Source organism: Musa acuminata, chromosome BXJ3-6 (assembly GCF_036884655.1).
Source record: "Musa acuminata AAA Group cultivar baxijiao chromosome BXJ3-6, Cavendish_Baxijiao_AAA, whole genome shotgun sequence".
Classification (NCBI taxonomy): Eukaryota; Viridiplantae; Streptophyta; class Magnoliopsida; order Zingiberales; family Musaceae; genus Musa; species Musa acuminata.
Genome location: NC_088354.1, coordinates 12,965,739 through 12,978,340, shown reverse-complemented (window position 1 = coordinate 12,978,340; position 12,602 = coordinate 12,965,739). Strand labels below are relative to the sequence as shown.

The window sequence follows — 12,602 nt, the reverse complement described above, 5'->3', positions numbered from 1 at the left end:
TGTTCTATTTTGCACGAACCATGCCAAGACAGCGCGACTGAGATACACGTGAAAGAAGCACGTCGCGACTTCACACAGATTTGGCGATGGCGGTCAAAATTTTTAGTCGCATGGCTGGTCAAACCATGTTAAAGAGACAATAGTTGCCACGTGGAAATTGGCCATCCGCTCGCCGCCTGGCCGTGCTAATTAGCATGACTCCAATTAGCACCGGCTCGGGTCCGTTGCTCCACTCGTTAGGTTGTGGTGGACACGCGGTCGTTTCCTATTTCGACAGCCGTCGCGTCCGGCGTCTTCCTGTTCATCCTGTTCGAGAGAGAGAGAGAGAGAGAGAGGAGGCTATGATGCAAACTTCGGTGGTGTCGAATCCCTCGTCTTGTACCGAAGCCACCTCCTCTTCAGCCGCCGCAGCCTTCTTGCCTTTCCGTCCTCTCCGCTTCAAGGTCTGTCTCCGCTATTCTTTTCTCCCTTCCTTTTTGGTTTGAATTGGGGTGGTTTCCGGTCCCCCGGGGATCACAAGGTATCGCTGTGTAAACGACAGGATTCGGGCGTCCGGGGAACCAGGATTTCGATCTTGACGCGCGGGTTTCGCTCGCATAGGGGTTACGCTCTTCGGTCGATTCCCAGATTTAGGAGGCCGGCTGGTGAGCCTCTCGATGGTCTCAATATCGTTTGGTTTGGCCGATGCTTTTTCGTTGTTAATTCTGGTTTTATTTATATTACGCTTGATGAATCAATCACCAAAGTTCGTTTTTTTCCCCGGATGAAGTGCCCCCTTGATGACCGCCATATGAGATCATATAGTTTTAAGGCAATTAGAGGTCTTCTGTCAAAAGGAGAAGGGATTGGGTTATCAGGAGATTTGGATTTTTCAGTGTCCCTTGGGTTGCTCTTCATGCCATAATTATGAAGCTCCATAAAGGAATGGGAATATAAGCTAATTGAGGCTTTCAATCCTCCATAAGTATTATTTTTATGCATATTTTGTCGCTATCTTTTACATTAATTGTTGATATCGGAAGTGAATAAAGTTGCTGCAGGGAAGTGATTAATCAAAGAGTTATTAGAAAAACTAATTTAATGTCGTGAATGTTTGTATGATTTACACAAGTCCGTATTTAAGTCTCAGAATGAAATAGATAAACTTTTATACTTCATATTATAGAAAACAATGTGTGCATCTGAGACATTAGTCAGAAGAAGATACCACATTACTAGTCATGTAACTGATGCTACACTCCAAGGTCAAAGGATGCTAAATAAGAGAAGAATAATAAGCAGCGAAAAAAACACAACTAATCTGAGTTCATTCTGATTCTGTTATCTGGAGTACCTGATACGAAGTACATTACTTGCGCTTTTAATTCAATTCATGATTACCAACTGAATGTAAATTTTTAGCTAGTGCCTGGAGAAATGTAGACAAATGGGCAATGAGGAACATTAAGTTGGAAACTGAATTAAGGAAGTTGATAGGAGAGAAGATTGTGATGTCATGAATGATAAAAGAAAAAAAAAAACAGAACAGTAAGAGTTGTAAGAACTCCAGCAAAGTTACTTCACTTCGTCAAAGGCAAAGAAGTTGGACTGCAAAGAACAAGATGAATGGTGCTATCAGTTGTTTTTTCACATAATTTTTGAAACCCAAAAATACTCATATTACATAATACAATTGACTACATTGACATACAATAAGTATCTTTCAGTCTTAAAAGCTCATTTTCTTGAAATCATATTTTCCAAAGTTTATGCATTGTGTCTGAAGTTGCACCACTGTCTTCCTATAAGGTGTTTGGCATGAGGGTTATCTATTTCTTAGCACAGTATAAAAGCCATTTTAACTTAGTTGACCTTTTCTTTTGTTTTTAGAAAACCAAAACTATTGGATGCTATGCTCCTCTTCTTTCCTCTGTCTTTATGGGTCTATGTTAGCTTAATCATTCTATCTCTTTGCTACAGTGGTTAAATCAGTTGCTACTCCTGATCCATTAGTAGAGTTACCTCTAACTGCTGAAAATGTTGAGTCGGTGTTGGATGAAGTGCGACCATATCTTATAGCAGATGGAGGAAATGTAGTACTTCATGAGATAGATGGAAACATTGTAAGATTAAAATTACAAGGAGCATGTGGTTCTTGTCCAAGTTCTGTAATGACGATGAAGATGGGCATTGAGCGTCGCTTAATGGAAAAAATTCCAGATATAGTTGCTGTCGAACCAATCACTGATGAGGAGACTGGTCTTCAGCTGAATGAAGAAAATATAGAGAAGGTAACAAATAGCATATTGATAATTATGTTAACATGTGGTTTTCTCCATTGGAAATTTGGGATGCTGAATGTGTCCTATGTTCTTTTTTGTCATGATTGTGACTGCAAAAGTGTTATTTTAGGTCCATGATTTTTGAAGATTTTTAGTCTTTAAATTGAACTAATAACCTTCCATATTTTAGGGGTGCTAGTTCACATTATTTTTTACTTTTTTATTATAAATGTTCTGGTGTTTGTGCATTTCATATTTCTCGTGTACTTTTCTTCAAGGATTATCGATTATAGAAAGAAGGTATCTACGAGTTGCCACCATGAAAACAGAATTGATCAAACATAAAACAATGCTACCTCTACCTTTCCTTGTCTTTGTTCCATCTGTTTAGCTGTTAGGTGAGTATATTTTAATTCAGATGAAATACGGTGTGGGTTCCAACTCTCATGCTAAGCGTCTAATTCTTTAATCATCTTTACCAAACTGAGCTCAAACCCAACTATTAATGTAGTCTCCAAAAGGTCTGAACAGCGACCTGTCTGGACATTCTTTGTATATCTTTTTGTTTTGTCAATTTTTTTACAATTGAAACATATATGCATGTTATGTAAGATCTCAATCTTGGCGGTTAACAAAAGTTTGCTATGTCTCCAACTTATCATGTCCCATTAACTGGACTGTTGCATTGCATCCTGACATGGCTTGTAAAAATATTGTGGTGTGATTCAATGGTTCGTTGTGGAGCAGTTGATCGCCCATTTAGGCTATTACGAGTATATATTTAACAGGGTTTAAGGATGTAAGTTTAATTACACATGAGCCTTTCGTTGCATTGTATTTGAGCAACTTCCAATGTAACACTGTCTGGAACACTTTCAGAACAGCGAGTTTTATCTATTTAGGCCTTATGTTCCTTTGAAGTTAAAAACAAGAAGTTAAATCTTGCTATTGCTAAAGTGTAGCTCTTGATGAGAGAAAATGATAATGAAAATTTTCATACCAAATTGTATTGATATATGAACTCAATAAAGCATTTTCCCAGTGTGAGGTGACTTTGGTAAACTACTTTTTTCATGTCTTGATGCCCTAGGTTGATAACACTTGTTTATAATTCTCGTTATTCCAGCTTGAATATTGCACCATTCACTCGTGCTATTGCTGAGAAGAGCTAAGTTAGATCTCATTTTGGAGTCCTTGTGGATTTGATTGCTGTTCAAGAAATGAAAGTTTGTGACCAAAACCCTCTAGTGATTTATTTCCAGCTGAAGCTTGGAATCACTAAGAATGATATTGATTTCCGTGCTTGATGGCAATATTTCTTGGACTGGATGGAGGACATTTTTTTGCAAGAATTCTTAACTTATCCTTGTGGTGTTTTTCTGCCGCCAACATTGTACTGAACTGTTTTGAAATCTTGGCAGCCTTGATATTACCATTTCTTTGTGTGATTACATAAACAAACAGATGCCAGAATGAGAAGCCTGATACTCGCCTCTTTTTCCATGTTAGGTACTTGATGAGATAAGGCCATACCTTGCTGGAACCGGTGGTGGTGAGCTTGAGCTAGTCAAAATCGAGGAGCCCATTGTTAAGGTTCGGCTAACAGGGCAAGCCGCCGGGGTGATGACTGTTCGAGTGGCAGTAACTCAGAAGCTGCGAGAAAAGATACCTGCCATTGCGGCTGTTCAGCTTTTATCGTAGGTCGGCCGAAGACTTATTTATTTTTATACTTATTCTTACACTATGATGTTGTAAGACGTTGTATAGTCAATAATTTTGCTTGATACAAAAAGCTCAAGAGACTCATCATCTTTTCAAAATCGAAGCCTTTGTGATTGATTTGAGGTGATTTTGATTGCATCTCTCATGTTGTGTAACTTAAGAGATAAACAATGTCTAGATTATGTTGTGCAAATTATAACTCTACATACAGCATGATATATATATATGGTGATGACAATCCACATGAACCGTGGCAAAATTAAAGTTTCTTTCTCTTACAATAGAAATATTAAACTATAATATGTATGAAGGATGATGCATCCAGTAAGTACAATGTCAATTTTTTTTCACAAGGGGAAGACTTTATGATTTTCTAGAAAGTAAATCCTCTGCAATAATTAGGTAATGAGACTATAAAAATTTGTCTCTGGACAACACTAGAAAAAAAAAAATCAAACTTAGTATCAAGATTTCTAAAACCTAACCTAAACTCCAATGTAGGTATTCGTTTATAAATTTTTAATATATTTTAATTTTAATATATAAATTTTTTTATATAAATCAAATAATATATTTAACATTGTAAATATGTCATTTATAATTTTTTAATAGATTTTAATTTTAATATATAAATATTTTTTATATAAATTTAATAATTTATTTAATATTGTAAATATGTCATTTATAATTTTTAATAGATTTTAATTTAAATATATAATTTTTTTATATAAATTTAATAATATATTTAATATTGTAAATGTGCGCTTTCATCACTTATCTTAGAGGGAAAAAAAAGTATATAATCTTATCTATAAATATGAGTTTTTCTTATCAAAAATTAATATATCAGGATAAAATCATAAATGTGCTAACTATTTTAGTTGATAAAATTTTTATGCTCCATATATTAGTATGAAAGTATTTAGTAAAGAAAAAAAAGAACTCTATTCATATATATCATCGAGTGTTTCTCCATCTTGATTCTAACATTTGTGCACGTAGTGAAGCAATAATTAAGATCAAACCAAGTAATAGGGAATCCAAGTTTAATTGATTCTAACAAATTAATCCTTTTTAGCATACTAGAAATAGTCTATTCCTAATAACAAGAAAATCCCACAATTTGCTCGATCATGTGTTCTTTTGATGATATACATGAAAATAATTATTAAGCTTATCGCAAAATATACTCGATTATGCCCATTATACGTGTTCGGCTGTGATTCACCCTAATTCGAATCTTGCAGCTGATCCTTCCGCAGTAAACCACGAGAATAATAGAGGAATTAAATCCACCGTCCAATCGGCATCAATCGGATAAGACGCGTGAACGTCGAAGTAACTCCTGGGCGTGGTCGCGACTTACCGAAGCGAGGGGTCGTGAAGGGGATGGTGACCTGCTGTTCAAGTTGACGACAAGCGCGTATCGGCCCGCGATCCCGTCCAGGTTCGCTCCCACTCCTCCAGATATTCCCATTCTTAAACGGGCTAATGCCGGTCCCTTCCCTCTCTCTTATACCGTCTTCCTCTGCCCTTTTCTGAGGCTAGGGTTTCCTTCGTTCTCTCTCTCTCTCTCTCTCTCTCTATCTGCCTGCCTCTCTTCGCCTTTGATGGAAGCTAGCAGCCTCTCTGCCTCGCCCTCCGCCTCCCTTCACCGCTGCTGTTTCCGTTCGTGTTCTTGTTGTTGCTGCCGCTGTTTCTGTTGCTACGATCTGTAGAGTTTGGAATCGTTGTTTGATTCCAGTCTTTGATTTGAAATGGATCACACTCATCACCAGTCGAACCTGTCCCTGGGGTTCCACGCCGTTCCTCTACCTCCGCTGACGTCTCGTGCCCCCATCGCGGACGACTCGATCTCGCTCCAGATCGATCCCGGCCTTCGGGACCCGTCCCACAACCCTCGGCCGATCCCTCTGCAGTTTTTCGACCAACAGCCGGACAGCGCCCGCGATGGATCCGTGGGGGCGAACGATGGCGAGGAGTCCGATGAGGAGGATCAGAAGGAGGAAGAAGTCAGGATTTTAGGGTACTCGATGTGCATCAAGAGGCAGAGGAGAGGGGATTCGTCCTCCTCTTGCTCGTCGTCATCCATGCTACTCTCGAAGAGGGCCAGGGTCGAGCCTGATCTCGAGACGCGGAGGGACGCTGTCCGGTCCTGGGGAAACCAGCCCTTATCTGCAGCCGACCCTGAGATCTTTGAGATCATGGACAAGGAGAAGCAGCGGCAGGTACTGGGAATCGAGCTCATCGCTTCGGAGAACTTTGTGTGCCGTGGCGTGCTCGATGCCCTCGGTAGCCATTTGACAAACAAGTATTCTGAGGGATATCCGGGTGCCCGATACTATGGTGGGAACCAGTACATTGACCAGATCGAGCGGCTATGCCATGACCGTGCCCTTGCAGCGTTTGGTCTCGATCCTGAGTGCTGGGGTGTGAACGTTCAGCCTTACTCGTGCACCTCAGCCAATTTCGCGGTGTACACAGGCTTATTGCTCCCAAAGGATCGAATCATGGGGCTGGATTCACCTTCAGGCGGGCATGTTAGTCATGGGTATTACACGCCCAGCGGAAAGAAAATATCTGCAGCTTCCATTTTCTTTGAGAGCTTATCATATAAAGTGAATCCGCTCACAGGTTACATCGACTATGATAAGCTTGAGGAAAAGGCGATGGATTATCGACCAAAGATACTGATCTGTGGTGGGAGCACGTATCCACGAGAGTGGGATTATGCTCGCGTTAGGCAGATTGCAGATAAGTGTGGAGCAGTGTTGATGTGTGATATGGCTCACATTAGCGGGCTTGTGGCTGCCAAGGTTCAATTCCCTTCTCCATTTTTTGTTAAAGATTTTTCTTACCTTTTAGTCTGTTACCTCAGTGTGAATATGAACTACCCATCATTTGTCTCTACTGTGACTACGTGACGAAGCGGTGAGGACACTGTTATCCTTCTATCTAGTTGCAGTAAAGAAGAATGCCACTTGAAAAAATTATATGTATTTAAGGCAGACCAATGAAAACGAGTTGACTCTTTTTCGTCTCTTGTTAATAGTGTAGGTTTACTTTTATGCCTTTTGTTCTATAAAAGCTGTACTGACATGGATATTCATTGTTGGCATTGATGTTTCTCGTTCCTTTAGCTAAATCAGTAATCTAATTGATTAAGCCATAACAATATATTAAAAAGTTTCATCAATACTCGTAAATGAGTTAATTATGAGCTAGTCATGCTGGAACGCCGTATGGTTGCAATAAAAAAATGATAATTTTTTAGTTACTCAAATTTAAGTGATTGAAAGCTGGTTCTTCTTTTGAAGTTCACACGGTAAGAGAGTGGCTACCAACACTCCCTCCTGATTCTGACCACCCGACTTTATTGTCTGATTTTGTGCTAGTGAATTATGTTCCGTAGAACTGTTTATGGAATTCTTGGTAGCTATGTAATGCTACTTCTCTCTTTAGTTTCCATTGATGAATAAATGGACTTTACTCACTACCAGTTTAACCATTTGCAGGAATCCCTGAGCCCCTTTGATTATTGTGATATTGTTACTTCAACAACTCACAAAAGCCTTCGAGGACCTAGGGGTGGTATAATTTTCTTCAGGAAAGGGAAGAAACAGAAAAGGCAGGGGTTTTGCCTGGGTCAAACAGATGAAAATGATAGATATGATTTCGAGGAGAGGATAAACTTTGCTGTTTTCCCATCACTTCAAGGCGGTCCTCATGATAACCATATAGCTGCTTTAGCAATAGCTCTAAAGCAGGTGGCTACACCTGAATACAAAGCATACATTCAACAGGTCAAGAGAAATGCTCAAGCATTGGCATCTGCTTTACTGAGAAGAAATTGCAGACTGGTCACTGGGGGCACAGACAACCATTTGTTACTTTGGGATCTCAGAACCTTCGGTTTAACAGGTACTCATGAAGATCAATATTCTTAAAATTATCAAGCACGAAAAATGTTTCTTAGATATGCCAGTCTTTGCAAAAAAGAAAAGGTCCATGGAACTAAGAAATGATTTATGGGAACAGCCTTTAACTTCTCAAATTGCACAACAGAGAACAGAGTTGCTTCTTTAAATTTGCAAGGAATTTACTTTTACCTGTATGTGCTTTTTCTGTTATTTTGCATGTGCTCTGTATCTTCAGCTTTTTCCTCTGGGCTGTAGGTTATTACATCCTCCTTGTCTATTAAATTACAACTACTGTTATTTTACTAAAGCTACGATGAATTTTAACAAATAAACATAACTTGAATCAATGGGATGGGAAATCTTTGAGGCTTGACTCTTTATTTTTTTGTGCTGTCCACTGATTTGGCAGTTTAGCTTCTCTTGTGATCTTAGGTCTACTAGTACAATTGTGTGTGTGTGTGTGTGTGTGTGTGTGTGTGTTGATTGAAGGTTGTAAGAACATTAGTTCTTAAAAAGGAAATAAGTGACTTGTATACTACAGATTTGCTGGTGGCATCCAATTTAGCATCGTCATCTGTTTTCAAAATATGAATCTTGCTGTTGCCTTTTATGATGGAAATTCCATGATGATAATATAGGTTTTCTCCAACATGTGCTGCCCTTTGTTATTGTCATGGAGCTCTTTTAAACTCTTATTGAACTATTCTTTCACTCATGTGTTTTAACATGCAAGTATATCTGGTTGGGTTTGCTTATGAAAGACAATCACTTTCATGGGCTTCTTTGAACCTTATTGTTATTGGCCAGGATTACTAGTTTACATTTGTTGAAACATGGTGTCAACTGCAAGTAATAATGGTGACGGACTGATATGTGGCCTTTTGTATTGGAAGTAGCATCTTGTTATTGGTATTTGGTGCACATGATACTTGTTTGAGAGGGTATGTATGCAACAAACATGATATAGTCAAACCTTGAGAATAAATTTTCACTAAGGATAACATGATTAGACAAATCACATCTGAAACTGTTATTTTTTGGGAGGGAAATTGAAATAAAAGGGTTTTGAGATTGCAGAGCTTTAGGCTGGATGAAATGCAATTTGTAGAAAACCATGGGGGATCACAAGTGAACTTTTTAAATTCTTGATAGCAATAATGGAGCTTAGTTCATTATTGTGTCCTCTATAAGTACGACAAGAGTCAGATCCAACAAGTATGTTGATGGAAGAAAAATGCTTTAGATATTTACTAAACTTGGCATATGTATTCTTGGCTTTCTTGAAAATGCAAAAAAGAGTAATTGGAATGTAAAATTTAAGGAACTGAGGGACAAAAATGTAGAAAGTGAAATACAGTGTCAAGATAATTTGGTTGCTGACATCTTTTTGCTTTTTAAAGAAATAAACATGAATTTGTACACTAATTATAAAATTTATAAATTTAGCAATCAAAACTAATATGTCGTTCAAAGTTTAAATTATAATTTGAGTTATGATGCTTTGCTTGTGGTTGATCATATAGTTTAAATTATAATTGGACTTATGACTTATAATTATAGTTTAAATTATAATTATAGTTTAAATTACATCTATGTCTAGCTTATTGATGTTCTTTCACTTAGTAATCCAGTGGCTTTTCCCCGTATATTAAGTTCCTTTAGTGTTTAGGAGAAATTTACAGGAGAAATTTATAGGTAGCCACTTTTTCAATCAAATCAGTTTTGTTAGGTGATTGGTCACCAATTTAGAGAGCTAATATCAGACGTTTTTGGTGATTTTATGAATGTTATATGGATTATTAGCTTCGGTCGGACTTTTGGTTGGTGCATGTTTGCATAAATAACAATGTTTTTTAGAATTACCCAAGTGCTTGGTTTTGGCACCAGTTTTTTAAGATATAACTTCAAACTTAGTTATCAAAACTTGGTAATATTTATGAAACATAGACCATTCTTGCGTGGTCAGTTATTCTTAGTATTCTGATTTTGTTGTAATGTTGATATCCTCTTTAGCAACAAATTTCATTATAACTATAATCTTTGAAATATCTACGCAGATGCAGGACACTGTTTCAATAGAACATGGATATATTTAAACTTCAAAACTTGAAAAATCAGATGCATTGTAGAATGGATACACAAATGAGGGAAACAATTAATAACTTAAGATGTATATAAATATATAATACTACAGGATAAAGTTTGACACCTATGGTGTTAGAATGATTTATAATAGATTTATAAGTAATATGCAAGCATCCTATAATCTATCTTTTAAGATATTATTTTCAGAACGTAGCATATGAAGAATATAGATGAGATAGAAAAAACTTTGATAACTAAAGTGAAGTTACTCTAATTCATTAATCATACATTCTCAACAAAGACAGCATATGAATAATCTTTTTATCTTTTTTATTTAGGAAAATATTTAAATAAAATAAAGTTCTTCAAAGAAGTATCCAAGAACTATCCTGAAAGTACCCAATCTTTTTGATAATTATTTAAAATTTTGGATACTTCAAGGAAGCATTTGACATGTATCTGGTATCTTATATGTGATTCAATATAGGTCAAGCAATTCAATATGCTTGTAAATAATAAATCTCCATAAAATTCTTTGAATTTTTCTTGTAAAAAATATTGATGGCAAATGAGATGAGATGCTTCTCATGTCTGCTAACTAATTAAAGGAAGTAGAATTTCTTTCCTACAAAACAGGACCCTTCATTTCTGTATATTCATTGCATGTCAATGAATACAAGATTAACCACCTTCCAAAAGTATATGATTTATGTTAAAATAGGCAACTTATCAAGAGCCACTTTTGGAGAACATTTCTTTTATCAACTTAGCTGTGCTTAATCAATGCAACTTGTGTGCAGGTTATAATTATAATCTTTAGAGATTTTCTTATTATAGACATGACTCTTTACTGATGGTAATCCTGAAACAGGTAAGAACTTCGAAAAGGTCTGTGAGGCATGCCACATTTCTCTGAACAAAACCCCAATTTTTGGTGACAATGGTGCCATCTCTCCAGGGGGTGTGAGAATAGGTGACGTCTCTCATGCCCATATATATATTTTCAATATCAAACATGCAGGTTCTGTATGTTGGGAGGATTTTAAGCAACTTGTACGGGTTTTGCATGTGTAGGAACTCCTGCTATGACAACCAGAGGTTGTTTAGAGGGAGATTTTGAATTGATTGCCGAGTTTCTTCTAAGGGCCGCACAAATAGCAAGTACCATACAGAAGGAACATGGGAAGATACAAAAGGAGTTTCTGAAGGGCCTCGAGAGCAGTAGGGATGTTGCTGAGCTTCGCAATCGTGTGGAGTCCTTTGCTTCACAGTATGCAATGCCAGGATATGATGTTTAAGGCGGACTTCCAGAGATCTTGCTATTCTCCATAACATGGTAACTGTCTTAAATACATGTTATACTGCAAAAACATGGTGACAGTCTTTAATTGCTTTCCATTGTTTGCTTACCTTACTGTACAAAACGAAAGTACCATTTTGAGTTGATTTGGACATAGATGCATATTGTTTTGTAAAAGTCAGAACCTTGCCATATTACCCACCCTTTTTGTTTCTGGTCCTATAATTGGAACGTTCATGCTATTTGTACATCAAATACTCGACTTGAGAGCAGCTAGCTTATGAGCTCTAATATCCATATATATACTTGTAAGCTAATTGAGAGAAACACTGTTTCGTTTGTCATTTTGTTGTTATCCATGGGCTTTATTTGTTTTGGAGTTCAAAGTTGTGATAAGTGAGGCTAGGGATTGCTATAGTAAATTTGTGTCGCTCCGAATCAAGATGGGCAAAGCAAATATATGCTCACTCTTTGATGTTGCGATGAGATACGAGCCTTTCATAAATTTATGGAATCAGAATGTGACACGTTGCTCCTCTATCATTCCACATTTCTAGTCTCAAGGGCAAATCACAAGTGGATTCGTGGAGATTGCCCTCCTCCACTCCATACCGATCAAAGTTGTTCGGATGCAGTACTTACCGATTGTGACGGCGCACGAACACAGAATGAATAAGTTAGCTACGCCCGCTAAGCGTCGAAATAAATATTTTGTCATCAGATATTAAGTTTTATTGACAATGAGTACAACAAGCGCCCGTGGCCTAATGGATAAGGCGTCTGACTTCTAATCAGGCGATTGTGGGTTCGAGTCCCACCGGGCGTGCTTTTTTTATTATTTCTCCGTTTCGGTTTTTCACAACAATCATCTTTATTTTTTTTTTTTTTTCTAAATCATATTTCTTATTGTGGGTTAGAAGAGTCCCCATCTGTTTTCTTTCCTGAAAACATGACTAATTAAATGAGAAATACAAATTCAACGTAAAAACACAAAAAAAAAATTCCAGCGAAACTTGCGGCCTAAGTTTGCCACTGTAACTGTGACATGGATTCATTCCAAATGCTCTCTCTGTCTCTCTCTCTCTCACTGAAAAGTCAACAAATGCACTCTTTAGCAACCAAAATTCCACAGCTTCAGCATGGAATTAATGCTGGTTTCTGAAATGGCTGCATCAACTTGACGAGTAAACCAAGGCACTGCCTTTTGATTCCCTTCAATCGCACGGAGTTTAATCACAATAATGAGGCGTATAGAGCCTTTCCCACGGCCCTATCATTAATTATCACCATTATTCATTGTCTTATCTTCTTATT

At 37.4% G+C, this 12,602-nt stretch overlaps 2 protein-coding genes and 1 non-coding gene across 3 annotated transcripts; all 3 read left to right on the top strand.

Annotated features, from left to right (window-relative positions):
* The first annotated feature begins 265 nt into the window (after nt 1-265).
* LOC135640217 (nifU-like protein 2, chloroplastic) lies at nt 266-4,110 on the top strand. The gene is made up of 4 exons (XM_065154454.1): nt 266-443; nt 542-644; nt 1,960-2,270; nt 3,771-4,110. Exons 1-4 carry the CDS (start codon nt 342-344, stop codon nt 3,960-3,962), a joined length of 708 nt encoding a protein of 235 aa, XP_065010526.1. The 5' UTR covers nt 266-341; the 3' UTR covers nt 3,963-4,110.
* Nucleotides 4,111-5,493: 1,383 nt separating this feature from the next.
* Nucleotides 5,494-11,513, top strand: LOC103988076 (serine hydroxymethyltransferase 7). The gene is made up of 4 exons (XM_009406588.3): nt 5,494-6,799; nt 7,499-7,904; nt 10,860-10,961; nt 11,063-11,513. The coding sequence occupies exons 1-4, from the start codon at nt 5,741-5,743 to the stop codon at nt 11,284-11,286; spliced, it is 1,791 nt and encodes a 596-aa protein (XP_009404863.2). The 5' UTR covers nt 5,494-5,740; the 3' UTR covers nt 11,287-11,513.
* Nucleotides 11,514-12,041: 528 nt separating this feature from the next.
* On the top strand, nt 12,042-12,114 carry TRNAR-UCU (transfer RNA arginine (anticodon UCU)). Its single transcript has one exon. It is a non-coding gene; the product is annotated as a tRNA-Arg (tRNA).
* The last annotated feature ends 488 nt before the right edge of the window (nt 12,115-12,602 follow it).

Coding starts and splice junctions, on each gene's coding strand:
- LOC135640217 (XM_065154454.1), top strand. CDS start 342: ATGATGCAAACTTCGGTGGTGTCGAATCCCTCGTCTTGTACCGAAGCC. Junction 645..1,959: donor CAGATTTAGGAGGCCGGCTG/GTGAGCCTCTCG, acceptor TCTTTGCTACAG/TGGTTAAATCAGTTGCTACT. Junction 2,271..3,770: donor ATGAAGAAAATATAGAGAAG/GTAACAAATAGC, acceptor TTTCCATGTTAG/GTACTTGATGAGATAAGGCC.
- LOC103988076 (XM_009406588.3), top strand. CDS start 5,741: ATGGATCACACTCATCACCAGTCGAACCTGTCCCTGGGGTTCCACGCC. Junction 6,800..7,498: donor GCGGGCTTGTGGCTGCCAAG/GTTCAATTCCCT, acceptor AACCATTTGCAG/GAATCCCTGAGCCCCTTTGA. Junction 7,905..10,859: donor CAGAACCTTCGGTTTAACAG/GTACTCATGAAG, acceptor ATCCTGAAACAG/GTAAGAACTTCGAAAAGGTC.